The sequence below is a fragment of the Lepidochelys kempii genome, chromosome 6 (assembly GCF_965140285.1).
Source record: "Lepidochelys kempii isolate rLepKem1 chromosome 6, rLepKem1.hap1, whole genome shotgun sequence".
Taxonomy (NCBI): domain Eukaryota; kingdom Metazoa; phylum Chordata; order Testudines; family Cheloniidae; genus Lepidochelys; species Lepidochelys kempii.
The window spans coordinates 25,376,184-25,404,041 of record NC_136385.1 but is presented as its reverse complement, the minus strand read 5'-3'; the positions used below and the strand labels follow the sequence as shown (position 1 = coordinate 25,404,041).

Here is a 27,858-nt window from a genome sequence, read left to right as displayed (position 1 = left end):
TGAGCTATCCCTCCCCCCAAACACTGGTCTCTCACACTGCAAAAAGGACTATACCCCAGAATCCATTTCCATCCTCAAAAGATAAGCCCAGCTACAACCAGTAACCCCACTTCCATAGTACAGCCAGAAATTCTATTACCTGGGTGCAGTAGTTTTCAAACTGGGGATGTGCTCCCCGGGGGACACGGAATGTATTCTGTGGGAGGGTGAGCAGTTCTCTGCCCTCAGATCTGGGCAGCCGGACAGCAGCAGCTGCTGGCTAGGCACGCAGCCCTGAAGTCAACGCCGCCATCGGCAGCAGCGAAGGGTGTCAATGCCGTACCATACCACCCTTACTTCTCCGCTGCTGCTGGCAGTGATGGTGCCTTCAGAGCTGGGTGCCCGGCCAGCCACCACTCTCTGCGCTGCCTTCGGAGGTATATGTACTTGTATGGCAGAAGTGGGGGAAGGGGCTGGTAAATGACTACAGACACAAAAAAAGCGGGTATGATCAAAAATAAGTTTAAGAACTACTGCGTGTGTGTATCTTTAATAAGATCTGACACACAGGTCTGCTGGCAGGAAATGATTTTTCATTTCCTGGCTCCAGTCAGGGTTCTGAAAGGATCTGGTGAGCAAGAATGATGGACTGCAAAGACCAACAAACTGCGCAGATCTGTATCTCCTATTGCCATATGTTTTGCAGAGCCTGCTGTGGGGGTGCATGGGTATACAGATGAATATCAGGGCTCATTAGAGTCAAAACTTAAACTCCATACTAAGCAAGGGATAAACTGCTTTGTGTAGGATGAAGTCTGTGTGGGCAGCTTGCTTTCCGTCCCTTAAATAACGTTGCATTCTTGGCATCAGAATTCCCTGTTATGATGAAGCCAATACCTGCCTTGTTATCAAAAGCATTTTTACAGACTGTCATTAAAGTGTGTCACAAAACTTTGCTGTTTAGAAATATTTGCAGGGGGAGAGGGGGGAGTATTTTTTTTTAGGCGAGGGGAAGAATCAATTCAAATATGAAAGGATGGCAATGAGAAAAGATGTTTAGATCTCAAATATAAATTTAGCATGTATTAAATTCAAACATGGTGATGTGGAATATATATATTTTTAAATGACAACTCCTTTTTCCATCCTGTTAGACAAGGGGTGGACAAACTTTTTGGCCTGAGGGCCACATCGGAGTTCCAAAACTGTATGGAGGGCTGGGTTGGGAAGGCTGTGCCTCCCCAAACAGTCTGGCCCCACCCCCTATCTGACCCCTCCCACTTCCCGCCCCCTGACTGTCCCCCTCAGAACTCCCCACCCATCCAACCCCCCCCTGCTCCTTGTCCCCTGACTGCCCCCTCCTGGGACCACCCATCTTCTATCCCCCAGGACCACCATCCCCTATCCCTGTTCCCTGTCCCCTGACTGGTCCCTCCTGAACCTCCGCCCCATCCAACCACCCCATGCTCCCTGTCCCTTGACTATGCCCCGGGATCCTCTGCCCCTTATCCAACCCCCAAACCCCAGCCCCCTTACCATGCCACTCAGAATAGCATGTCTGGCAGCCGTGCCATGCCGTGCCACATGCTGCCGTGCTGCCCTGCATAAGCGCGCAGCCCCGCCACCCAGAGTGCTGCCCGCGTGGTGGCGTAGCTGCGGGGGAAGGGGAACAGCGGGGGAGGGGCCAGGGGCTAGCCTCCAGTGCCAGGTGTTCAGGGGCCAGGCAGGACAGTCCCACTGGCCGGATGTGGCCCGCAGGCCATAGTTTGCCCACCACTGTGTTAGAGGGAGGTAAGCACTTGATCCATGGACTCTGCTTCTCCAATGTAACCAAGCATTTAAGCCCACAGCTCAATGTACATATGAGTCCTGTACCTCATTTCCTTCTCTTTCTACATGCCATCCTGTAGGCTTCCACACAGCCAAACCAGGTGTATTAATTCATGATGAGTAGCTGAGGTAGATGTTACACAAACATAGCTGGGATAGGATAGCCACTTCTGATGTTGCACAAACAGGCATTACTAACTTTTTCTAACCCCTCACCCCAATTCAGTGCCAATTAAATCAATGCAAAGACTCCTGATGACTTCAGTGGGAGTTGGATTGATCCTTATGGGAGGCTTGCTGTATGCAGTGTTGTTGTCGCTGTGTTGGTCCCAGGATATTAGACAGACAGGGTGGTTGAGGTAATATCTTTTATTGGACCAACTTCTGTTCCTGAGAGAGACAAGCTTTCTGGCTACACAGAGTTCTTCCTCAGGTCTGGAGAAAGTACTCAGAGTGTCACTGCTACATGCAAGCTGGGACAGATTGTTTAGAATAAGTAGTTAAGGACCATTTCAAGGGACCATTCAGGGTGAAGTGGCTAGTTAACACTGTTGGCATGCTGACATTTCTATCATATCAGGGTTAATTTCAGGACTCCTGATACCCACTGCAGCAGTCTTTTGTAGCCCATCAATGTTCCATTTAAACATCTGGTCCTAAATGTATAATAAAGTAAAGCGGGGGGGGGGGAGTTACCTCCATATATTGGGCGCCTAGGTAGACATGAAATGGATAATGATATCTTGGCCACATGAAATCATATCAAGAATGGGACAAAGTTTAACATACCTATTGCCAGTCTAGATGCAAAACCTTTAATTGCATAAATTATTTAAAACATTGTTATGCCTAAAACAATGGAAAGAGATCACCAGCTCTATGTCTTGACATAACTTGAGGTGCCTCTTTTTATAATAGCTATCCCAAAAAATGTCTGGTCTGGGGTAGAATGGTAAGAGAAAGCAATGTGGGTACGAATGGTGGATTTGCATTTTTTATTCCATGTAATACTTTGTCATGGTATGAGACCCAAGAGAGGGTTAATTTAACTCTCAATGGTTGACGGGTGCTAGTGGCCAGCCGTAGAGTAGAATCTATCAATGAAACTCTTGTGATGATATAAAGCTTCTGTCTTGTGTTCCACTTACTGTACTGTGTATCCTTGGTGATGAATGCCTGCTTAGATGACGTGCATTTAGCAGGCCAAAAGATGGGTGGAATAGATGATACATAATAGGATGGAAGCTAACTTTTAGCATACAATACACCATAACTACAGAGGTTGGCTTCTATGTCATTAACTCGTCTGCCTTATTTGGCATGGACGCATGTATTTAAACTATGCCCGTGGCTATGCACATACAGATTTATTCCAAATTGCTAGGTGGGTAGACTACAATTTCCGCTTACCAATGAGTGTGCAAATATTGCCACAGATTTCTGCTAGATGCACTTTTCACACACAATGTAACTACATGGCCCTCAATTTTCAATTCCTGTGAGTAAGTGCAGCTATTTTTATTTGATGACTGACTGACTACTGGATCATCATTCACCAGAAGCAGCTCTTCAAGCATTTCTAATGCATAAAGAACAAAGTTGAAAACAGAGAGGACCTGATAATGGGCTACAGAGAATATGTCTGAAAATAACCCCAAATCGTCTGAAAATGGCTGCTTTCTAGTAAATTAAACCTGATCTTTCCCATGTTTTGTTTTAGCAGACATAGCATCATAATGCTGGTACAGAAGAGCCTAGCCTTGGGACCCAGAATCTAGACCTCTACAGATTCTATCACTTAGAGAGCCAAAATAGTTATTCAACTGACTTAGAAAATCTGGCACTTTGCTGCTTAGGCCTTCGACAGATCTCCCTTCCCTTTAAAGCTCTGAAGGCTCAAGAGTGCTGGTGAATAAACACATAAAGAGCTCTCACATCTGAAATGAGTTTTTAATCATTTAAAGCAAAAGAAACTACGTTAAAACTAAACAAAAGAGACTCTGTCTCTTTTGTACACAAATAAATAGAGCACAGTTACAACTGGTCAGAGAGGGCACAGAAGAGGAGGAAGTCAGAAAAGGCAAAGCATTGATTTACTCTTGGAAGATGAGACTGGTGCATAGACCCTCCTAGTACTTTTTGTGCGCCATGACTTTTCTCCCCTTCATTTCAGTATTTTCTGAATGGCCCGCTTGACACGTTGGATGGTACTCTTTTCTTCACTTTCCTTGGACTGTTCGTTGCTCTTGGAATTTTCTGAGGAGTTGGATTCTGTGCACTTAGTGTCAAGACATTCACAACGGTCCACATGCAGGTAGCGGTGCATCACAGATTTCCCATTGGGGCATTGCAGTAGAACTTGCTTCTTGCTAGTCGCTGCCTCCCTGCAGCAGGAACACTTGTGCTCCATGGAGTTGGCCTCAGCAGAGTATCTGTTTGTTAGTGTGGAAAAAGATACCATTACACTTTGCCATAAGCTGGCATGCATTAGAGAGAGAAAGAGAGAGTGAAATGAAGTACGATGAGCAATTTTGGTGAATAAGCTGCTGTAAGGAATTGGGAATAATATGTAAAAGGGGCCCTCTGATGGTGAGAGTTAGGGGAGCTGCTCCTTTAGCTCAGCTGGCAGAATGCTAGGCACCCAGGTTCAAGTATCATGTAGTCTGCTGTTTTAAAAACCAAGCCATCAAGGCTAGGATTTTGAAAGGGGCTTAAGGGAATTAGGCACCCAACTCCTATTGGAAGTCACTGGGAGTTGGGTGCCCAATTTCCTTAGGCTCCTTTGAAATCCCTGCCCCAAACCATTTAAGTTAGATACTTTCTGTTCACAGCAGATCAGATGTAGTGTAGCCAGCTTCAATATAACCCTCCCTGCATCATCCTTCCAATGAAACCAGCCCTAACCATCCTATAAGGATCAGCCTAACTTAGACAGTAAACTCTTTGTGTCAGGGGCCATCTTTTTATGTTTATATACAGTGGCTACCCCAACGGGATCCTGACTGGGGCCTGTTGGTACTGCAGCAGTACAAATAAATAATCCCCATGAGGAATTTATGATTCATTTTCCACATTAACCAAAAACGGGCTTTCCTCCAGATAAGGGCTGCCAATTGTATTCAATGATAGGCTGCAAAGGATCATTCCAGTGGGAAATTCTGGTTATAGACTTAATTTGTCAGATGGTGTTCAGGAGCTGTATTCCAGGTTTCTTGCCAGGTTTTAGCAGCTATACCTCTGGTTTCTTCAAAGTTCTCTCATTCCAGAGCAATAATACTGACTCCATTATTTCAGGAGTCACAGACAGCCCTTGAGCACGCATCCTTTCAGTTCTTTACCACACAACAAGTGTCTCCCTCTGAATCCTTCTCACAAAGTGTATTTCAATAAAGTGTCTCTCTCTCTTCCCTCCTCCCGTTATATGTTCGTCATTGGAAAGTAGCTTCTCTGCTGTTGAAGTTCAGACACGGCTACCATTAGGATATTCCTTGCAATGGGAATGAACTCAATGCCACATATCCAAGTTGCTCTAACACAAATGACAAATGAGCTGGCTCTCGCTTTGTAGGCAATAAGAAATCAACATAGCTCTCTGGAAGCAAAGATGCAGCCCCATGTGTCCTTTTGCTTTGGACTTCATCAACCCTTCAGCCAGTTTCACCAAACCAGTTACAAATTTCAGTACTCATGAGACTGGGAGTCGAGCCAGTTCTAGCTCTTCTACCATTCTTCAGCCTGGCTATGTATTGTCCCTTTTATAGGAACAGTCTATATGTCAATTAAATTCAGCATCTCCTTGCCTGCTTCACTTTACTTACATTGAGAAGGTTCCACATGATCCTTCACATTGAGTCAGGTAGACTTTGTCCACAGAACGGCAGCCCTTATGGGTGATATGGTCCCAGATTTGGGTGACAGAACACGGTGATGGGCTTTCACGAGGTATGCCTGTGGGAGAAAAGAGTGGGAAAGCCCTTCAGTCAAATGGCTCCAAAAGCACCATGCTGCTTCATCACAGGCTGTGAGTCACTGATGCTTTGAAATAACTGTGTGTAAAACACAAAAGTAGCCAGAAAGGCCAAACACCTTAGCATTCAGCTTTAGCCCTTAAACTGTAGCTGTCTATTGATTGCCTGGAGAACAGACTATCTACTGAACATGTCCCTAATTGGAGCCGCTGAATGGCAAAGGAAATGATGAAACAAGTGAGGAAGAGAGAGAATGGTTCATTTATCATATATTGTTTAGGTTTATAGAAAATCAAAGTATGTGAGAGCGTTTGGGAGTCTGTGGAGAAAAGAGTGAAGGCTGATTAAATCAAAACAATGATTTCAGAATGATTATTGTTTGGTGCTATCAATGTTACTAGTGTCCAGATCAGTGCTCAGGAGCATGTTTTGCTAAGCCACATGCAGTAGCCAGTTATTAGAGGTGTGTCAAATAAACTGCTGGCAGGAATTGTAACATACCAGCTTCCAGGGCAGAGTTTCAAACCCAAGGCCAGAAAGAAAACTCTTATAATTCTTATCTAGATATTTCTATGGCCCACTTCACTGCATTAGGCACTGAACTCAACAATTCAGAAGGGAAAGTCAGAAAACCCCCCGAAATACAGTAGGTGAGCTACATTAGGAATGTCTTCCGATGCCATTGAGTTAGGTCCTTTCCTTCACCTGCCTTTCCTGTCTCAAAAGGCACTTTTGCTGCAAAGCCCCCTGTATGGCAGCACCGATTTATTAATAACAACAAAATCTGCTATGTGACCACATACTCAGCCAAGGCTTTTGCTGTGTAAATAATTTACTTTTCTCAGCTTAGACTGAAAGCTGCTTGGGGCAGAGTCAGCGTCTGACTGTTCTGAGCATACTTTATATGCTCCACAAAATAACTAGTATGAAAGTACTTGCATCTATTTAAATTAATATGTATTAGCAATAGCTTTCAGATAGGAAAAACCGGTCCCCATTTTGTTTTGTAGTGACTATATGAACACTGAGTAATTATACTCACATGTTTTACAGCAACCATTAGGCAGCAGCGTAACAGTGCCCTGAAAACAAATCAGAAAAAAATATGTTATCTGTATTTTGACGTTTTCTGCATGCACAGTGGGGAAAAATAATTTGTTCCATGGCAGGAATCACTGGTTGAAATTGTGTGGCCTGTGTTATGCAGGTGGTCAGATTAGATGATCATGATGGTCTTTTCTGGCCTTAATATCTATGAATTCACAATGGAATCTGTTGGAATATGTAATTCTCTGAAGAAAGGCTTGTGACATATAAAGCTCACCACTTACAAATTACTGTTTACCATGAATTGCACGCTGTTTTGTCTGACATACCACAGTATTTCCTAATACTTTCAACAGGAAATAAGTGTGGGGTAACTCCTATTTATTGCAACCACTGTGTCTACAGGACACTCATGAAAATATGCTGTCTCATACAAACAGGATCCTGCAGACTATAGTGTGATAGGACATTATAGCCCACTACTGGTCAATTTTTAAGCCATGGGACACTAATTACCTACTATAAACCTCAGAACCCATCAATAAATATGTAGTATATGCACCATATGTCCCTTTTGTAGGATGGAAGCATGCTTCAAGTAAATTAGTACAACAAAAAATCATAACCCCCTCCCCCGGGCTTAAATTCTTATCTACTATTTCCCGGAGCCCCTCCACGCCCCTCCCCATTTGCGGCTTGCGGCTTCAGCCCTGCGGGAGGAGCTAGGGCTTCGGGCTTCAGACACGGGGCATGCCAGTGCACGCCCCACAGGTTTGAAAATATTTGCCAGAGCTCCACTCCAGACAGCACCGGCTGAATTTGAGCCCCGATAATAACAGTTATAGCAGCTCCTCTGCCCAGTAGTGTCTTTTGACAGTAAGGTGGCTGGATCAAACTAAAATGCATTGCCAAAAGGGGTGAGAGTGAATGTCCCAAATTTACTTACAGCTTTACAATTCTCCTCATTGAACGATGGGCAGGTAATCTCTGAGGTGGAGGAGATGAGCTGACCTTTGATCGACACACAGCTATAAACGGTGCAGTTGTTTTTTGGATCGTTTTCCATTTCACCAGGCTGTATACAAAAAGGAAATTCCACATACTCAGAAGGATTCAGAATGGGCTTAGACAGAAATCTTCCTATCTTCTGAAAAAACTCTCCTCATTTCTCAGCATAAAAATACTAGATAAATAACTGCCTTGGTTAGCAGGGTAGTGACTGTATTGTGGGGTCCCATGGGTGGAGGGGATCTTTGGAGCTCGATATGGAATTTTCCTTGGGAAAGAAAAAAATCCCTGTGTGGGACCAAGGGATTCTGGAGATAAGGACAAATAAGTGGGTGACATTTTGATTAGGGATGATGAGTAAACTGGTAGCTATTAAATAGGAATAGCCCTTTACTCAAAAAGGGCAACACAATTGAATCATGTTCAAGCTTTTCTGGGACCTTTCCACTTCTTGGTCAAAAAAACTGCAAGAAAGGCTCTTCTCATAGTATTTCTGAGAAAGGTTGGAGATCTTATCAGATCAGGCTGTCTTCCAGATCAGAGAAATTCAGATAACTTTCTTTCAGATGAGCAGCTGAACTTTTAAATGCACATCTGAATTTAACCACTGAACCTTTCCTTTCCCCCATCACTAATTGCCATGTCTTTCCTCCCAGTTAACACTTTGAAGAATACAACAGGAATGCTACAAGTTTAGTAGACTCCTAAGAACAGCAGCACACTTACATTCAAGATGAGGACAGTGTTGTCATCCTTATTTACAACACACTTGGTCTGCACGCATTTTGGACAGCATTCCCCTTTCACATCTTTAAGTTCATATCCCTAGGAATTAAAAAAGCACTAGGTTAAAAGAAATATTTGAGAAACAAACAAAAATGTAATAGTCTGAGCACCAGATTAAGGCGCTCTGTAAAAACCCAGCTAAATAGCAGCACTGATTATGATTTTAAGGATAATCTAGATCTGTCGTGTTTTCTAACAGACGGAGATCACCAGGTGAAGAGAAAAGGGATAATGAAAGTAGAAAATAAATGAAGGCAACAAAGGCATTATAATAACTACACTGTGCTTAGATGTCACTTTATCTTCAAAGCATTTTTTAAAACACGGTTAGCTAATCCTCACAACATGACTATGATGCTCATAAGTATTATTATCACCATCTTTAAGATGCAGAAAACTGATTGCCCAAGGTGAGCCAATGTCAGAGCTCGAATTAGGACCTAGGAATTCCCACTCATTTGTTTAGAACATACCTCTCTCAAGCATGGCTACTTTTCAAGAAAATGTGCATGAAAAAAAATTTTTTTAAAGTTTGTTACTTACTGGCTGGCACACTTCAATGCACGGAATGTGCTTGCATGAGATGACATTCAGACCACTACTGTTCGATTTGTCAGTGCAGACACAAGTGTGGCACTTATCAGCAAGGACTGGGGAACCAGGCTAGATTTTTTTTAAAAAGCAAGAGTTCTGGTATTAGCAAGGCATGATGTGTATGAGAAACGTATCTCTAATATCCAATACTTCCCCCACAAACAAACATCCACTAGGGGAAACACGTCATAGACACAGAGGACAAATATTCATGCTATGCATTATGGTGCATACGAAGTGGGTAACTTAATATCTGTCTGTATTAAATAAATAAAATAATTACTGGAGCCAATAGAATTATAGGGGGTGTAAGCCAGTACAGAATGTGGCCCTTACCCATCCCTCTTTATTTGTGACAGCAAGGCCTTAATATCATGCAGCAAAGTGCTGATGTTAAATGTGCCTTAATTTTTTAGGGATATGTACATTGTGTATTAAGAACAAATCTTTATATCCATGATGCTGCTGCTTAGAGCCAGTGCTTCATTCTCTCTTACCTGCAGCAACTTTCTCTGAAAAGTGTTACACTCTGTGTAACAGATAAACCCCTGACTACAGCTTGGGGTGGTGGGGGGAGGGGGGAAGTTGTCTCTAAAAATTAATTGTACCAAATGCAAACTGCCTCAAAGCACGTAAATTAAAGAGTGTTCTTGGGACTCAAATGTTTCTTGGGACCCATGAGTCCTTCTCATGAAGAAATGGAAACTTACCAAGTACTCAGCATTCTGAAGCACACAAACCTTCTTGGGAACTGTGAAATAAGGCAAAAGTTGTATGGTTATACATGCAAGGAAAGTGCCAAATTTTATTATCCCAGTCATGCAAATTTCCTCCACAAATAATCACAACAGAAATGTTAAAAGTGTCACCCAGATTCTCTTTTTGCAGTGCAAATTGTGCAATACATGGACACAAATATTGTAAGGTACAATTTGCACCCACAAAAGAGAAAGGCTGTCTGGTTTGAATATCTATATCCCAGGTTTTACATCCCAGGATGTCCACTGGACAGTTGCAAATTGTTTCCTGATATGTTTAGTTGGAACTTTCCAGGAATGGTCATCTGCTTTTCCTATCGCTAAAGTTCATAGGGACAATTTCTTATGGGAGGACTCAAGACCCAGTCAACAATCCCACTATTCTTACATAGGCATATAACCAGAAATATTTGACCTGACCAGGGTGAGCTATCTCTCATCCACCTTGCACTACCATTTTCACAGCTACTACTTGGGCTCGCCCATGGTAGCAACCTAGAATCTAAGCCTGGTTTTGTTGCCTCCTCCGAAAGAGAAGCATACAGTGTTGGCTACCAAGCTTAATGCTCAAGCAATACTGACTGTTCTCATATATTTAAAAGTGACTTACCGCACTCATATGTAGGACAGCACTTGCCAGGGGGAATATCGCCAACAAGTTTGTAACCCAGTTTACATTTAGGAGGGATGGTTGTGCAAAAGGTCACATTGCATCCTGCAAAGGGAAAAAGCCAAGAGAAATGTAAAATACCGGCTACAGAGAGAAATATGCCACTTGGCCGGGCTCAGTCCAAGCATTTAGCTGGCCTGGGCTTCACAGACTAATCTCAATTAATTAAACACAAATGAATAATGCAACCATTATTGCAAAAGAAAGTCTGAGGGGCAGTAGAGTGCTGTAAATGAAGCAAAAGGGGAACTTACTGCAGGAAGTTATGTTGCAGCAGATGTTGGCAGGATTGACTTCAGTGACCTCGTAAAAGCCTTCATCACTGCAGCTTGGTTTATCCTCTTGCTCTGAACATTTGAGGGGCTCACAGACAATGCCACTTCCACCCTCCAGGCAAATGCAATTCTTACAGTCAGACTCAAACCTTTCCCCAAACTGTCGTTAAAGAAAGAGAAGAAAGCAATTAAATGAATAGTTAGTGAAGAGAAAAAAACCCATAAATCTGTTGTTTTCAGTGGGCTGTGCTGTGTGTTTAAGTGTAAGTATGTGTACATGTATGTGTTAGGAGGGAGCAGAATGGAATTATAAATTATCTATTTTGTAGTCTGGAAACTGATCATCAGGAGCTGTCTAAAGACAATATCTCCCACTAATGTATAAGTCAAGCTGAGATAAATATAAATCAAGGATTTTCAAAATTCCACTCACCTACCAAATAAGTGTATGGATGAAAACCTGGGAGTCTTTACAAAACAGGACTGGTATGGAGGAGAAACAAAATACTTGCAATGGCAAAGCAAATGTGTAACATACCTCTCTAGGTTCATTATCTGGTCCAACACACCCTGCAAATAGAGCAAAATAAATCTCCATTACCACTGATACGATGACAGGTAGCCAGATTCAGAACTATATTGTATAAATGACCTGGCAACAACAAAAATGAAATGCAATACATTTAAATATGGTAACACAACCTACCACAGATTTTTACACAGACATCCACACCATCACCATAAGGTATTGTTCCCTCAGGACAGAAGCAGCCTTCCACGTGACTGGTTTGATTTTGTGCAACTTGGCTGTACAAGACAAAAAAGACCACCATTATCATCAATGACACACAGTGGAAGGTTGGCCAAATATATTTTATCCAGAAATATATGGGCAAAAGAAACTGCATATGTGACATTTATAGACTGTAAATCATCCTGATTCTAATCTTAGTTTATTCCACTATACAGTATTTGATTCAGCTGTATGAGAGGATACCAGGGCAGATACAATGATAACCAGTTAAAGGCTGTCTCAAAGATTTCTATTTTAAATCAAGATTGTTAAATTGGATATTCCTCACTTCTCTGTAGATTATCTATCAGTGGGTAGTTGCATGGGACCTGACTGGCAGGAAAGTTACTATTTACCTTGACTGGCAGGTCACCTCTTCAATAGGACCACATGCTTTGTATACTTTGTGTGATGGGCACTCAAGAGCTTGAATGGAAGAAATACAGAGAAAGAAATATTTCAGCAAGACCATCATAAGCAGGTCCAGCAAGTGTACACCTTTGACAATCTTCAAACAAACATTGGAAACAAATAGATTTAAAAATATGTCACACTCATTCAATAACATTGCAGGTCTGACTGAGAACCATAACAACCAAGAAACTCAGACTTAAGAGGGAAAAATCCATCCATGGCCCCTCCCGCAAGTAGACAGGTATTGCAGGGCCTCTGGGTGGTAGGTGATTTTACATTAAGTAACATATGCAAAGCACATCCCCATCCTGTTGTGCCAGGGTAAGGACAGGATTTGACCTTCTGAATACAAATACTTTTGTTTGCTAGGGTTTCTTAGAGCCACATTTTCGAAGATAGGAATGCCCCCACACTGCACCAGCAAAAAAAAGTTGGTCTCCCATTAAATATGTAAATGCACCCATTGTGCCTGCAAAATCCACATACTAGGCACACAGGCATTTGCTCAAACAGATGTAGAGCATTTCACTCACAATGAGAACACATGCATTTTTACAGGCTCATCTATTTCCCCCATCTTTGAAATCTGGCCTGTAAAATTATTTCAACAAAGCTTTTGGTGTTTATTACAGTCATTAGAGACTTGGAGAGCCAAGTAACCCATTAACGGAAGGGGAACTGAAATAGACCCTACAACCAATAGTTCGAGTTAAATGGCAGAAAAATGTCTCTACTTACGGCAGGTATCATGGGTATGTCCTCTCCAATCAACACAGACACCCTGGTCAGCGCAGACGGCAGCGTAGCTTTGCAAACTTGCACACTCCAATTTAGAATTGGGAACAGCACAACTGTCAAAAACGCAGGCTGCATAGAAGTGGTCAGGGTTGACAAAGGGATGGCATGCTTTGAACGGGCTAGAAGCAGAAACATGTATCATTATTAGTTACTGAATGATCCGTGCTCAGTTTAATATGCTGTATGCCATATTTTAGCATGATGGGAGATTTGAACAGGACTCATCAATGATAGATCAACATTTCGCTGGAGTGCAGCCTTCCAACACACTTAGACCTTAATCTTTAGACTATCCACCCACTACTCTCTTTCCAAAATACTGCTTCCCACCTAGTAGCTGGAGGAATATAATTGAGCGTTGCCATGAATTAGAGTTGTGGATAAGACTTGGTTGGACATTTCCTCTTTTTGAAGCCACATCCTGAAACTCAAGCATGAGATCCCTTTGGGATCTTCAGGGGACCTACATCTACTGCTGAGAGAGCATGGTAGAGGAGCAAAGTGGAAAGGGATGGAGAAGGCCAAGGGATCCCAGAAGAGTATGAGAGGGCCAAAGAATCATTAAAGAAGGCTGAAAGGCAGTGAGCAAGTTGCAAAGATTAAAACAGATTAGGAGGGAAGCTAGAGAGAATGGAAAAGAGGGAATGGAAGAGAGAGAAGGAGCTGAAGCAGCTGCAAGAGATGATGAAGCAACAGCAAATATTTGCATTTCAGATTGCCACTGAATTCCAAAATTAAAGGTCTGTACACACTTCTAGTATATTTACCCTTCTTTAATGAGCTTGCAGAGATCAGATGGTTTGCAGGGTGGTGGGGTGATAGGAGGTGCCTTTGTAGGTGAGGATGGAAAGCAGTGTGGCTTTTCAGGGTCATTAATCACCCAATGATCTGCCATGGTTTCACAGTTATTTATGATCTCTCCACCTGGTAACATGCAGTCATCTGCTGTGTTGTTGGTACAAGTGCCTAAAATTGACAACAGGAAGAAGAATTCACACACAAATCTTCACTATCAAATAATCATTGTATTTCCATCCATCACAGAGAACCAGCAACACATCTCTCTTACTGCCAGAGCTTACATTTAACTTTTTGTATTTCATTCTAAAAGTAGAAAAATAGATCCTCACCGCACTGTCCTTGGGTGTTGTTGCCAAACCTCTGGTAGGGCAATCTAATTGAGAAAGCCAATCCATTGTAGGTTACGTTTACCCCAAGTCTAGAAATGTCCACTACATGATTTATGCCTGACTTAAAGACTCTCACGCCGTATTTTTCGTAAGGTGTAGCCACTTCCATATTGTTTACCGTCACCTAATGTGTAAAGGAAACGGAGAAGAGACATTTTGTATGATGTTAATAAAAACTATCTATCAATCATTAACTTACATTGGAGATACAATATAAAGGAAAGTAATGTTTATGTCTCAGAGCTTCCTTGCTTTCTATTTCTAATGAGCTATATGTTTTTGCACATGTGACTGAAATGTTGAACTCTCTCTCTAAGGCCCAATGAAGGGGTACATCAGCCTGGGGATACATTTGCAGAATTTTGGAGAAATGAGGATGGAATTTAGAATGCAGCCCCCCTTAAATGTAATAGGAGATGCCTGCTAAATTTTCACTGCACCTGAGCTGAAATTTTCTCTCTCTCCCCAAAATGCTCCAAAGAAAGGGAAACCTTTGATCTACATTTGTACAAAAATGGAATTGAATGAAATATGGGGAGAAATTTTTTATCATTTACTAGTTCAAAACAAGGTGGTGGGCCTAGTGCAGCGATTCTCAAACTATGGGGTGGTGCAGGAATATGTCAAGGGAGGTCCGTGGGGACGGGGGGTGTTGTTTGTTTTTTAAGAGCTTGGGCTGTCAACCCTGGGTGGCTGGTGCTTGTGCGGAAGGACTGTGCACAGCTGAGAGGCAGGGATAAAGGGGACAGCCAGAGCCCCACCGCCCAAGCTCAGGCTCCTGCCTTATCAATCCCTCACTGGGAAGGAGCCCATGCTCAGGCTCTCCTCCTGCCCCCCCTCCCATCCCTTACATGGAGGTAGTGTGGATCAGGCTTTCAGCCCTGGGGCAGCAGGGCTGCGCCTGTCAGCAGCAGTGCAGAAGTAAGGCTGGCAATGGGGCACTAAGCCTGCGGTGAAAAGGGATAACAAACATCACTTTTCACATTGCCTCCCTTACTTCTGCACTGCTACACCTTTACTTCTAAGTCTGCTGTGAAAAGTGATATTGACGAAAGTCACTTTTCATGTTGCCACCCTGACTTCTGTGCTGGTGCAGTGTTGCCTTCAGAGCTGGGTGCCTGGCCAGCAGCTGCTGCTGTCCACTCTACCTTCAGAGCTGGGTGGCAGTACATGTACTTGTGGGGAGGGCGCACAAATGACTACAGACACCAAGAAGCTGGGCCTGATCAAATAAGTGTGAGAACCACTGGCCTAGTGCATCTCCCTTAAGCTCATCTAGGACTGATAAGTTTTGCTCAGTCTCAGGAGGCAATGGGGAAGTTAGCCATATGTTGTAGTCTTGCAACACTTTACCTGTAGTTGCACCTCTAAAATTCCCCACCTTAATAGTCCAAAAGTCAACAGAGATCTGCTGATGGAAAATAAGGAGGTGAAGAACCCTAAAAGTAAGTACTTCCAACACATTTTGAAGAAAACAGATTATATTACATGCCACAGCCTAATCCTTGGAACATGGTGGCTAAATAATGACATAAAACTGATGACAGCCCTTCACTTGAAAAATCAAAAATGGAAGCATCTTAACTCATCTTGAGGTGTGACTACTATCACCAAGCCATTGGCCTGTTGAGGATGTCTTTTAGAAACATCTTGGCCTACCACTTTGATTCCCATCTCTAATTCAAATGTGGTCTTTTGTTCAAACCCCAAAAAGATCCAATGCCCTCCCGCAATCACTCCCTCAATCCTGCTTTACAAGGACAATGGAATGATCCTTGCTCATTGGAAACCCTTTGGTCTATTATAACATTTATTCCTTTAGGCTGTTATCTACATTAAAATCCTTAAAAGTCATAATACAGTATTCCATTTTATGTTGTCAGCTAAAATGGATTCTTCCTATAATCCATGTTTTGAACGGTCAGGGGATTGTAAAGATCTGAGTTTAGAAAAGGGGATGAGGGGGATGATCTCTTTCTATATGCAGATGAAGTAGTGTTCCTATAAAACTCCTTCAAAGCAACCCACAGAACAAATATTCCATTTTCCTAACATTGCTGCCAAAGTTATCAGCTTTGAGTGCCACTAGCGTATAAAGATGTGAATCTGATTAAGTGAGGGCAGGTGTAGCTGTATATCAATACCAATCTGAGCATGTACATTTGGTTTATTAGTCACTTTCCAATACCTGTATTTGGAAAGGAAACATTCTGAGAGTCTTTATGCGCACTTCCTGGGTCTCGTGTCTCACGATGAGTGTGCGTGGACAGGACACTCTGTCCCGTGCATCACAGTGATAATTGTCAATGTAGACTCCAAAGTTGTCAATCTTTTTGTTAATCTCTTCCACGAGGACATACGTACAATTCCCTTGGTAGCTATAGTACTGTCCATCAAATGTCACATAATGTGGGTCTCCCCAGCCAGTGCAATAGCCTACCGAGAGAATGAGAGTTAGTTTAGCTGTATATGGTGACATATGAAAGCAGAGCTAGACTATGAATAAAGTCTTTAGTAAGTGGAAGACCAATATACCCTACTAGCATTGGAGTCAAATAGGAACGAGAGAACCTGGATGAAGCGCACTATAGATAAGTATAGAGAATTAATCTAAAACCTCAGTTGGACCCAAAGTGGAACTTTTTCATATTTAAAGAAGCTGAACTGTTTCTTTTTATGTTTGTTTGTTTCTTTCTTTCTATGTTTACATTTTTCATTTCCTGGATCTCCAGATTTCAGACAGGACGTCAAACAGAAATACCAAAAATTCTCTGAAAGAGGCTGTTCTTGTGCTATTTCCTACCAAGTTGAAATCAGTAAGTGCCATTACTCTCACAAGTAGGCCTGTACTTGTGAGAGTTTCCGGACCAAAGAGTTCAAGATCATTTCAAGCAGCTGTCTCAGGATCCAAATTCAGCAGCTTGGACCCATCTTTAACGTAATCATATAGGGCCACATTCCACCACTCTTCTCCTGCCATGTAGTACCATATGCCGAATTATTTTGATGGGACTACTCGTGTAGTGAACTACCAGTTGACATGAGTAATTAAGTGGTATCATCAGGTCTGTATAGATGACATCATAAAAAAAATTGCCAGAGCCAAACAATTTGAAGAACAAAATCTGAATGCATTTTTTCATTGTTAACCTTAATTTATATCAAGGGTTCATACATATTAATTTGTAATTGAATAATTCAAATAATTTAATAGAATAAAAAGCTAAAATGAAAGACTGAAGAATATAGCATTTCATGAAACATTGTTAAAAGCAAGTGCTGTGGCAGAGCTGGGGGGCACCCAGGACTAAGCTAGCAAGTGGTACTACAGTTAAGACTGAATTGCGTTGCTAGGGATATGAAGGGCTAAACTTGCACAGCACTTGCCCCCACTACAAATAGTGTAGCTCTTGTAACTATTACTGTCTCCATCAGAGATAAAAATATCCTTCAAACTATATACTCACAGTCACACTGCCACTGCGGACAGCATTCACCCTGCACCAGCACAGGAGAGAGCCCATTGGTACAATTGGGCTTAGGAGGAAGTTCACATTCAGTCGTAACCAGGTACCATATGTTGTTGGAAATGCATATTGCCTTGGTGCAGTTACATGGCCAGTAGCTTTCACCTGGCTGGATTTAAGACAGAAGAAGAGGGGGGTGGAAGGTGAGATCTACAATGAAGCAATCAGACTAATAAACAAAAAATTGATTTCTGGATATTTTACACAGCTTTATATTCCCAACATCTTTATTCCAAACAAATATTTGAAAGTGAGAATAAAGCACACCATTCAGCACTGTCATCAAGGTCTGTAAAATGAGATTGCTGCATTGATAATTATTAACTGTAAAGGATTTATTATGAGCACTATGCCAGTCACCAAGGTTTTATTCTGATTTCCCTTCCCTGGGTCACAGTGTAAAACAGCAGCTGCACCGGAGGTATTGACAACTAATAGTCTTTTTGGAAAGATTATCATCAGTCAACCAATAGATGGATCCAAAATTATTTTGTATGTCACATTTCACAAGCAAAAAGTAAAGGTGCAGGTGAATATGCCGTGCCTGTAAAAACTTTGTACACTTTAATAAGTCTTTAGTGCAGTGATTCCAACCTTGTGCTACTAGAGGCAAATACACCCTTTCAGAGCACTTCATGAGGCGCTATCTAAATTTGTTTGATTTGAGCTCCTCTTGCTATCCCTGGCTTCAGAAGCCTGCTGATCAGAGGAGTGGTCCCCATGCAACTGATGCATGCAAGGTAGAACACAGTGGCAAAAAGAAAATGGACTGGCATTGCCAAGACCCCTCTTTGGCCCTACAAGAAGTGTCTCAAGTTTCTTTCCAGCTGGAATTATAAATGGAAAAAGAATGGAGTAACACGTCCCTTCCCAGAACAAAGAGCCAAAATGGAGGGGAGATCTGATCATATAAAATGGAATCATAGTGAGACACAAAGTAATTCTGGTGCAATGTTCCGAGATGTTCACCTCCATGCATCATGACAATACAGGATGATGTTATATTGTCAGTATATCATAGCATGGTTATTTTTGTCTCTCTGCAACTGCATTTGGTGATGAAGAGGATCACCGTCTCTAAAAGGCTGAGCACCACTGTTTTAGAGTAAGACATTTTCAACTGCTTAGGAGAAAGCAGCCATGAGCTACAGATTGGAAAGTTACTGGGTCAAATCCAGAAAGGGGCTGGGCTATTGACTTCCGTGGGAGTTCCAGGTTTTAACACATTCTCTGTGCCATTCAGAATATGGCTCATTAAATCTGACCAAAACTACAGTTCATGACTGATTTGGGTTGGTAGATGAGTTAATACTTTGGCATAATCATTCTGACAAACACTAGAAAGATAAAGAGGAAGGGATGGAATGTGGAATTTGCTGCTGGTAAGAGACTTTTTGGTCACTCTTTCACAAAAGCTCCTTCACAGTATGACAAAGCTCTGCACTGTGATATGATCCCTTGAAGAAATGCCACTTGAGAGCTTAAGTTCAAAGAATGTTATGATGTCTGAGCTACCATAATGAGAGAAAGGGTCACCGAGTGCCATGACAATAGCCAAGAAATTAATATGACATAGATGGAAAAATCTTTATATACCCAGCATAATAGAGGATCACTATGTTAATGAATGAATTAAAATATCACAAGATAGCATCCTCCAAATTGCACATATAGTAGTACAACTTGGTCTCCTTTCATAGACATATAATAAAAATGTGAAATATACTTACTGGAATGATAGTATTATTAGGTAACTCACATCCGTACGGGGTGGTAGAAGTTGCTATGGTAGTGGTGATGGTAGGTGTCGTCGTCTGTGGGGTAGTCGTTACTGTGGTGGTGGTGGTAGGTGTCGTTGTTGCTGTAATGGTGGTGGTGGTAGGTGTCGTCGTCTGTGGGGTAGTCGTTACTGTGGTGGTGGTGGTAGGTGTCGTCGTCTGTGGGGTAGTCGTTACTGTAGTGGTGGTGGTGGTGGTAGGTGTCGTCGTCTCTGAGGTGGTTGTTTCAGTGGTGGTGGTGGTAGGTGTCGTCGTCTGTGGGGTAGTCGTTACTGTAGTGGTGGTGGTAGGTGTCGTCGTCTCTGAGGTGGTTGTTTCGGTGGTGGTAGGTGTCGTCGTCTGTGGGGTAGTCGTTACTGTAGTGGTGGTGGTAGGTGTCGTCGTCTCTGAGGTGGTTGTTTCGGTGGTGGTAGGTGTCGTCGTCTGTGGGGTAGTCGTTACTGTAGTGGTGGTGGTAGGTGTCGTCGTCTCTGAGGTGGTTGTTTCTGTGGTGGTAGGTGTCGTCGTCTGTGGGGTAGTCGTTACTGTGGTGGTGGTGGTGGTGGTAGGTGTCGTCGTCTCTGAGGTGGTTGTTTCAGTGGTGGTGGTGGTAGGTGTCGTCGTCTGTGGGGTAGTCGTTACTGTAGTGGTGGTGGTAGGTGTCGTCGTCTCTGAGGTGGTTGTTTCGGTGGTGGTAGGTGTCGTCGTCTGTGGGGTAGTCGTTACTGTAGTGGTGGTGGTAGGTGTCGTCGTCTCTGAGGTGGTTGTTTCGGTGGTGGTAGGTGTCGTCGTCTGTGGGGTAGTCGTTACTGTAGTGGTGGTGGTAGGTGTCGTCGTCTCTGAGGTGGTTGTTTCGGTGGTGGTAGGTGTCGTCGTCTGTGGGGTAGTCGTTACTGTAGTGGTGGGGGTGGTGGTAGGTGTCGTCGTCTCTGAGGTGGTTGTTTCTGTGGTGGTAGGTGTCGTCGTCCGTGGGCTAGTCGTTACTGTAGTGGTGGGGGTGGTGGTAGGTGTCGTCGTCTCTGAGGTGGTTGTTTCGGTGGTGGTAGGTGTCGTCGTCTGTGGGGTAGTCGTTACTGTAGTGGTGGGGGTGGTGGTAGGTGTCGTCGTCTGTAGGGTAGTCGTTACTGTAGTGGTGGGGGTGGTGGTAGGTGTCGTCGTCTCTGAGGTGGTTGTTTCGGTGGTGGTGGTGGTGGTAGGTGTCGTCGTCGGTGGGGTACTCGTTACTGTGGTGGTGGTAGGTGGTGTTGTCTCTGAAGTAGTCATTGCTGTGGTGGTGGTGATAAGGAAATCAGATATAAATATCCAAATCATTTGTAAAAAAGTTACTATAGTAAATACATATTCTACCCGTACCATGTTGCCTCTTGTGATAATGATCTCTTTGACAGAAGGTACCATGAATCCAAACTATGCTAAATGACATAAATTTGATTGTACAGAGCATTACTATGTCCTGGATTCTTAAAATTCTACCTCAGCTTCACATAGGTTGTGTCTTTCTTGTAAGAACATCAGTGTTATTCACTAGAATTCACCAGAGGCCTGGTGGAATCAAGGACTGCATATATTTAGGGAAAAGACAAATGTGATCATTAATATGCACATCCAGTGAGGCTGCAGTCAATCCTTCCATTCAAGCCTTACATGTGGGAAGATGCAGGAATAATAGCTAGATACAGGATGCTGAGCATAAAGTTATATTAACTCCTTTGCTCATGAGCAGCTCAGCATCACTTGCCTAAATAGCAGTAACAGCAATTGCTCTGTGCACTCTTTAATACCTGTTTCATCCTTCTGAGCTTTGGAGGGACAGGTGTGGAACCAGTTTACACAGGAGTAAGGAACATAACATGCCTCTTATTCCCATGTAAACCGTGGCCAGGATTTGTTCTAAGTAGTAATATGCGTCTCTATTATAGTATTACTAAATCTCAAAAAAACCTTGTTTCAAATCAACTGTCAATAGATAGCTTTAAAATATCAATTACATTTAAATTAACACATGGAAGGACATCTAAGACCACATGTATAATGTTCAAAAATGACATTTTTCCTGTTGATGCTATATGTCGTGTAATATTTTGTTAGAAATTCTGGAAGGCTAAACAGAGATGAACCCATTAAATAAATCTTTGATGTTAGCACAATTCTGACTGTAGCCTCTGTATCCACCCTACCATATCTGAATTGTTAATGATGGTTACCTGTGGCTAATGAGAATCACGAAAGCTTATGCTCAAATAAATTTGTTAGTCTCTAAGGTGCCACAAGTCCTCCGTTTCTTTTTGAGAATCACATGAACACCTATAGAATTTTGTTGTTATCATTAAGTGTGGGCAGTGATCATTCAATACTTACCTGTTGAAGTGCTGGTTTTGGTTGTAGTAGTTGATGTTGGGATAGTGCTAGTTGTAGTGGTTGTCAGGGTGGTAGTTGGAGACTCAGTGGTGGTGGAGGCTGTGGGGGTTGAGGACTCAGTAGTCGTTGGAGTGGTAGGTGTAGGTGTGGAGCAAACTGATAAGCAGCAGTAAACACTGATCTCATAATCGTAGCATACTGGAATCAGGCTCTCGACTTGGTCTTTATTCTTACAGGTAAGCCCAGTGGAAACATCACATTGCACTTTTTGTCCTAAATCTTCAATGGGGACATCAGGGAGTTTCTGAGCTCTGCATGAAATATTTTCTGGTTTCTCACATATTGCTGAGGCGTTCCATGCTCTGATTTTCTCATAGGTTTCATCATCACCTTTATCTTCACCATATTCTGGGACACTGACACTAATCCAGGAAGACCACCAACAATATTCAGACATAGGTGTACATGGTGCTGCAAGACAACAATGGAACACAGAATTTAGAAAGAAGAGAAACATGCATGACATGGTAGTGAGGTAAGCAGTGCTGAGAGTGATGCACTGGATGTACATTGGTCCAAACAAATAACTACTGCAACCTACAAAGATTTGACATGAGAGCAGGATTATGATCTCATCTACACCAGTTTAAGTCACAAGTGTTTCAATTCAAGTCAATGGAGGTAAACTAGTCTAAAAATAGTGCAAGATCAAAATCAGGCTGTGAATGTGCTAAATTGGTATTTCTTATGCACAGAAAACAATATAGCATGAACAGTTACATGTAAGAGTAGAATGGTAGAAGGAAGAAGATCAAGTAGGCACTTCCTACTTTATCTGACACCCTCCTGTTAGTAGCTTTTCCAGCCACTTGCATCTGATGGAAATGATACAAGGCGGCGGGGGGGGGGGGGAGGGGAAAGGGGAAGGAAAGCAGATGTAAGTATCCCAATTATTTATAAAACAAATTTAACTGTAGTAAATACATTCGCCTCCCCTCTCACACACACAGTTTTCTGAGATAATAACCTGTCTGAGAGAATCCAAAATTTGCTAAGTTGTATAAAATATAGACTGTAGAGAATGTCCCTCATTACAACACAAAGGATTCTATCCTAATCACTAAAGACAGAGCAATTGCAGCAGTGGCGCAAGGGTGCAACCTGGCTGGACTCCGCAGATGCATTCTGGCTGCCTCAATTGGAAAGCCTCTGGGCTTCTCGAGGAGAACATGGCAGACTGGAGGACACAAAACCCTTGGAAAGGGTGCAGCATCTGTTGCTTATGTGCAGCCCTGCTCCAATGAACTGTGCAAGAGATGCAGAACAGCAGAGCCATGTTCTCCTCCACTTTGGGATATGCCCAATGTCACTGATAGTATTAGATACCCAGGTCCTTGCGAGATGGTTCTCTTTTGGCCCAGATGTGTGAGGGATCTCAGTCCCGCCACCCCTCTTTCCACCTTTGTGCACTTTTGAAGGGCTAATCGCAATCTAGGGAGAAAGGAAGTTCTTTGACACCCCCACAGCAACAGTGAACCAGAGACTGTAGCACCATACAAAGTAAATAAGAGCAAAGGGAGCCTTACCTCACCTTGCCCCGTCTAACCTCCTACAAAATTCCTGCATTGGTTAGTCACAATAAATATCCTTGCACTCTTCTCAAGGAGCAATATGAGCTCATCCTCACTCTGCATGCACTATTTTCTAGATTCTTAAAATTCCACCTTTTCTACCTGGAGGTTGTATCTTTTTTATAGGAACATCAGTACTATTCACTGGAATTGACACCATAGGACAGAAAACTCCCTCTAGGACTGGTGGAATCGAGGGCTGCATATATAGAGGAATACATGCAAATATGATAAATATTAGGCATAGCTGGGAATGCAGTAATCACTCATCCCACCCAAGCCTTACATGTGGGAGAGACATAGTAACAATAGTCAGATGACCAGTCTTGGGCAGGAACACTGTGTGTATACTTATATTAACTCCTTAGCCCATGAGTAACTCACTATCACCTGCCTACAAAGCAGCCCCAGAGAAGCTCTGCACACTCTTTAATACCAGTTTCAGCCTCCTGAAATTTGGTGGGACAGATATGAAACCAGTTCACACAGGAGTAAGGGTCTTAATATGCCCCTTACTCCCACGTAAACCAGGGGCAGGATTTGTTCCAATTGAAAATACAAGTCGCTATAATTTTATTCCTAAGCCTCAAAAAATACCTTGTTCAAAATCAATTGGCAATACATATTTTTTAAAAATATCAATTACATTTAAGTTAGCAGGTGGAAGGGTATCTTGGCCAAAATGTATATTGTTGAAATAAAAGAAGATGGGGGAGTTTTTTCCAGTTGATGCTATATTTCATATGATTTTTTGTTAGAAATTCTGGAAGGCTAAACAGAGATGAACACAGTAAATAAATCTCTGCTGTTAGGGTTCTTCTGTTTATAGCTTCCATGTCCATCTTACTATATCTTAATTTTTACTGATGGTTACCTTTGGTTAATGAGAATCACGTCAACACTTAAAGATTGTTATTCTTATCATTAACTATGGGCAGTTATTCTTCAGTTCATACCTACTGAAGTACTGGTTGTGGTTCCTGATGTAGCACTTGATCGTGGCATGGTGGTAGCTGTAGTGGTTGAAGGCTTAGTGGTGTTAGTTGAAGTAGTTGTTGGTGTTGGGGTTGGAGTGAGTGTCGGATGCTTAGTCGTGCTAGTTGTCAGGGTGGTGGTTGGAATGGGTGTTGGTGTCTCAGTGCTGATAGTGGTTGTTGGTGTGATTGTGGGGGTGGTTGGTATGGGGATTGGAGGCTCAGTATTAGTTGCGGGTGTGGGGGTTATGGGTTCATTGGTAGTTGTGGTGGTGGGTGTGGGGGTTTGGTGAAATTGTCATTGTGGCTGTGGGGGTTGGAAACTCAATGTTGTGTTGGTGGGTGCGTGGGTTGGTGGATTGGGGGTAGCTATGGGTGTGAGGATTGGGGGCTCTTTGGTTGCTGTACTTGGGGCTGAAGGCTCAGTGGTAGTTTTGAGTGGAGGGTTGGGGGGCTGGTGGTAGGTGTACTGGTCAGCACTGGGGGCTTTGTGGTCATTGGAGTGGTAGTTGTAATTGTGGTGCATTGTGGCCAGCAGCAGTATTTGCTGATCTCTGAATTGAGGCAGACAGGTATTGGAATCAGGCCCCCTGGGACTTGGTCTTTATTATTACAGATAATCTCAGTGAAAACAACACATTGCACTTTTTGTCCTAAACTACAATGGAGGTGACAGGGAATTCCTGAGCTCTCCATGAAATATTCAGTGGGTTCTCATATATCGCTGAGGAGTTCCACACTGTGATTTTTTTTCATAGGTTTCTAATAATCATTTTCTGGGCCATGTAAAAATATCAAAGATTTGCCTTTCAGGGAGATGCCGGCTCTCTTACACCAGCCTTTACATCATCACTGATTAAGGCCTAGAGACTTTTATGTGTATCATAGCTGGTTACACCAGGTCTAAAGTTGTCTGACTGTTTAAAAGCAAGCTTTTTGTTTGCCACTTAATTCATAAAATGCAAGGATGAAATACACACGTACACACACATATTCTTTTACCATTCTAAAATGAAAATGTATCTCTTTTTCTTTCTTGTCCCTTATTTTCTACCTACCATGTTTCACAATGAGGAGCTTCGTAATAAAGAAACTTACTTGTAGAGGTTGAAGAGGTTGTGGTGGTAACTGCAATGGAAAAATAATAGTATCACCACAAGAGTTCCAGAGGAATGAAAACAGTAGCTAAAATCCCACCAACATTCAGTTCAGGATTTTTGTCCAAGACACTAAGGGCACCTTCCATCAGTGCACCAGCCCCAAAGATTTACAGCACTTGCTTCAGACTCCCAGCTGTGACCTTGGGATTCAGGAACATTTTCATAATGGTGAGACCATCAGTCACACCAATATCTGAGGTTTCCCGCATTGAAGGATAGAGCAACATCTAATATTTCAAAACTTTCTTAGTTCACCATGATAAAACCATGCAAAAGCATAGTTATAAACAGTTGTAAGAAGCCAAATTTCTATGCAATCTATCTGTAAAACTCTTACCTGGGGTAGTCGTTGCTGTGGTGATGGTGGTGGTAGTTGTTGTCTCTGAGGTGGTTGTTTCCGTGGTGGTGGTGGTAGGTGTCGTTGTCTCTGAGGTGGTTGTTTCCGTGGTGGTGGTGGTAGGTGTCGTTGTCTCTGAGGTGGTTGTTTCCATGGTGGTGGTGGTGGTGGTAGGTGTCGTTGTCTCTGAGGTGGTTGTTTCCGTGGTGGTGGTAGGTGTTGTTGTCTCTGAGGTGGTTGTTTCCGTGGTGGTGGTGGTGGTAGGTGTCGTTGTCTCTGAGGTGGTTGTTTCCGTGGTGGTGGTGGTGGTAGGTGTCGTTGTCTCTGAGGTGGTTGTTTCCGTGGTGGTGGTGGTAGGTGTCGTTGTCTCTGAGGTGGTTGTTTCCGTGGTGGTGGTGGTGGTGGTAGGTGTCGTTGTCTCTGAGGTGGTTGTTTCCGTGGTGGTGGTGGTGGTGGTAGGTGTCGTTGTCTCTGAGGTGGTTGTTTCCGTGGTGGTGGTGGTGGTGGTAGGTGTCGTTGTCTCTGAGGTGGTTGTTTCCGTGGTGGTGGTGGTGGTGGTAGGTGTCGTTGTCTCTGAGGTGGTAGTTTCCGTGGTAGTGGTGGTGGTGGTGGTAGGTGTCGTTGTCCCTGAGGTGGTTGTTTCTGTGGTGGTGGTGGTGATGGTGGTGGTAGGTGTCGTTGTCTCTGGGGTAGGTGTTGCTGTGGTGGTGGCAGAAGGGAATTCAGATGTAAATATCCAAATCATTGGTAAAAAAAATGACTATAGGAAATACATATGCTACTCTTACCACATTACTTCTTGTGATAATGATCTCTTTGACAGTAGGTACCCTGAATCCAAACTATGCTAAGTGACATAAATATGGTTTGTACAGAGCAGTGCTACATCCTGGATTCTTAAAATTGAATCTCAGATTCACATAGGCTGTGTCTTTCGTATAAGAATATCAGTGTTATTCACTAGAATTCACCATAGGAATGGTGGAATCAAGGATTGCATATATTTAGGAAAAGGACAAATGTGATAATTATTATGCATATCCAATGAGGCAGCAATCAGTCCTTCCACTCAAGCCTTACATGTGGGAGACATAGAAGAATAATAGATATTAACTCCTTTGCTCATGAGCAGCTCAGCATCACTTGCCTAAATAGCAGTCATGGGAATTGCTCTGTGCACTATTCAATACCTGTTTCATCCTTCTGAGCTTTGGAGGGACAGGTATGGAACCAGCTTACACAGGAGTTAGGGACTTAACATGCCTCTTATTCCCATGTAAACCGTGGCCAGGATTTGTTCTAAGTAGTAATATGCGTCTCTATTATAGTATTACTAAATCTCAAAAAAACCTTGTGTCATAAATATAAAGGGAAGGGTAAACCCCTTTGAAATCCCTCCTGGCCAGGGGAAAGCTCCTCTAACCTGTAAAGGGTTAAGAAGCTAAAGGTAATCTCGCTGGCACCTGAACAAAATGACCAATGAGGAGACAAGATACTTTCAAAGCTGGGAGGAGGGAGAGAAACAAAGGGTCTGTGTGTCTGTCTATAGTCTGTCTTTGTCGGGGATAGACCAGGAATGGAGTCTTAGAACTTTTAGTAAGTAATCTAGCTAGGTATGTGTTAGATTATGATTTCTTTAAATGGCTGAGAAAAGAATTGTGCTGAATAGAATAACTATTTCTGGCTGTGTATCTTTTTTGTAACTTAAGGTTTTGCCTAGAGGGGTTCTCTATGTTTTTGAATCTAATTACCCTGTAAGATATCTACCATCCTGATTTTACAGGGGGGATTTCTTTATTTCTATTTACTTCTATTTTTATTAAAAGTCTTCTTGTAAGAAAACTGAATGCTTTTTCATTGTTCTCAGATCCAAGGGTTTGGGTCTGTGGTCACCTATGCAAATTGGTGAGGCTTTTTATCCAACATTTCCCAGGAAAGGGGGGTTGCAAGTGTTGGGAGGATTGTTCATTGTTCTTAAGATCCAAGGGTCTGGGTCTGTAGTCA

The 27,858-nt window shown here is 42.7% G+C and overlaps 1 protein-coding gene across 1 annotated transcript in view; it reads right to left on the bottom strand.

Moving 5' to 3' along the window:
* Positions 1–3,926: 3,926 nt before the first annotated feature.
* MUC2 (mucin 2, oligomeric mucus/gel-forming) overlaps positions 3,927–27,858 on the bottom strand; it is a 70,345-nt gene continuing 46,413 nt past the window's right edge. The window contains 20 exon segments of the mRNA XM_078853442.1: positions 3,927–4,241; positions 5,628–5,757; positions 6,820–6,859; positions 7,771–7,899; positions 8,559–8,657; positions 9,162–9,281; positions 9,923–9,963; positions 10,581–10,685; positions 10,895–11,075; positions 11,454–11,485; positions 11,622–11,722; positions 12,065–12,134; positions 12,861–13,039; positions 13,688–13,886; positions 14,051–14,234; positions 16,299–16,546; positions 17,578–17,746; positions 19,368–20,659; positions 21,753–22,223; positions 25,855–26,553. Of these exon segments, the coding sequence (XP_078709568.1) occupies positions 3,974–4,241; positions 5,628–5,757; positions 6,820–6,859; positions 7,771–7,899; positions 8,559–8,657; positions 9,162–9,281; positions 9,923–9,963; positions 10,581–10,685; positions 10,895–11,075; positions 11,454–11,485; positions 11,622–11,722; positions 12,065–12,134; positions 12,861–13,039; positions 13,688–13,886; positions 14,051–14,234; positions 16,299–16,546; positions 17,578–17,746; positions 19,368–20,659; positions 21,753–22,223; positions 25,855–26,553 (4,757 nt within the window). The 3' untranslated portion in view covers positions 3,927–3,973.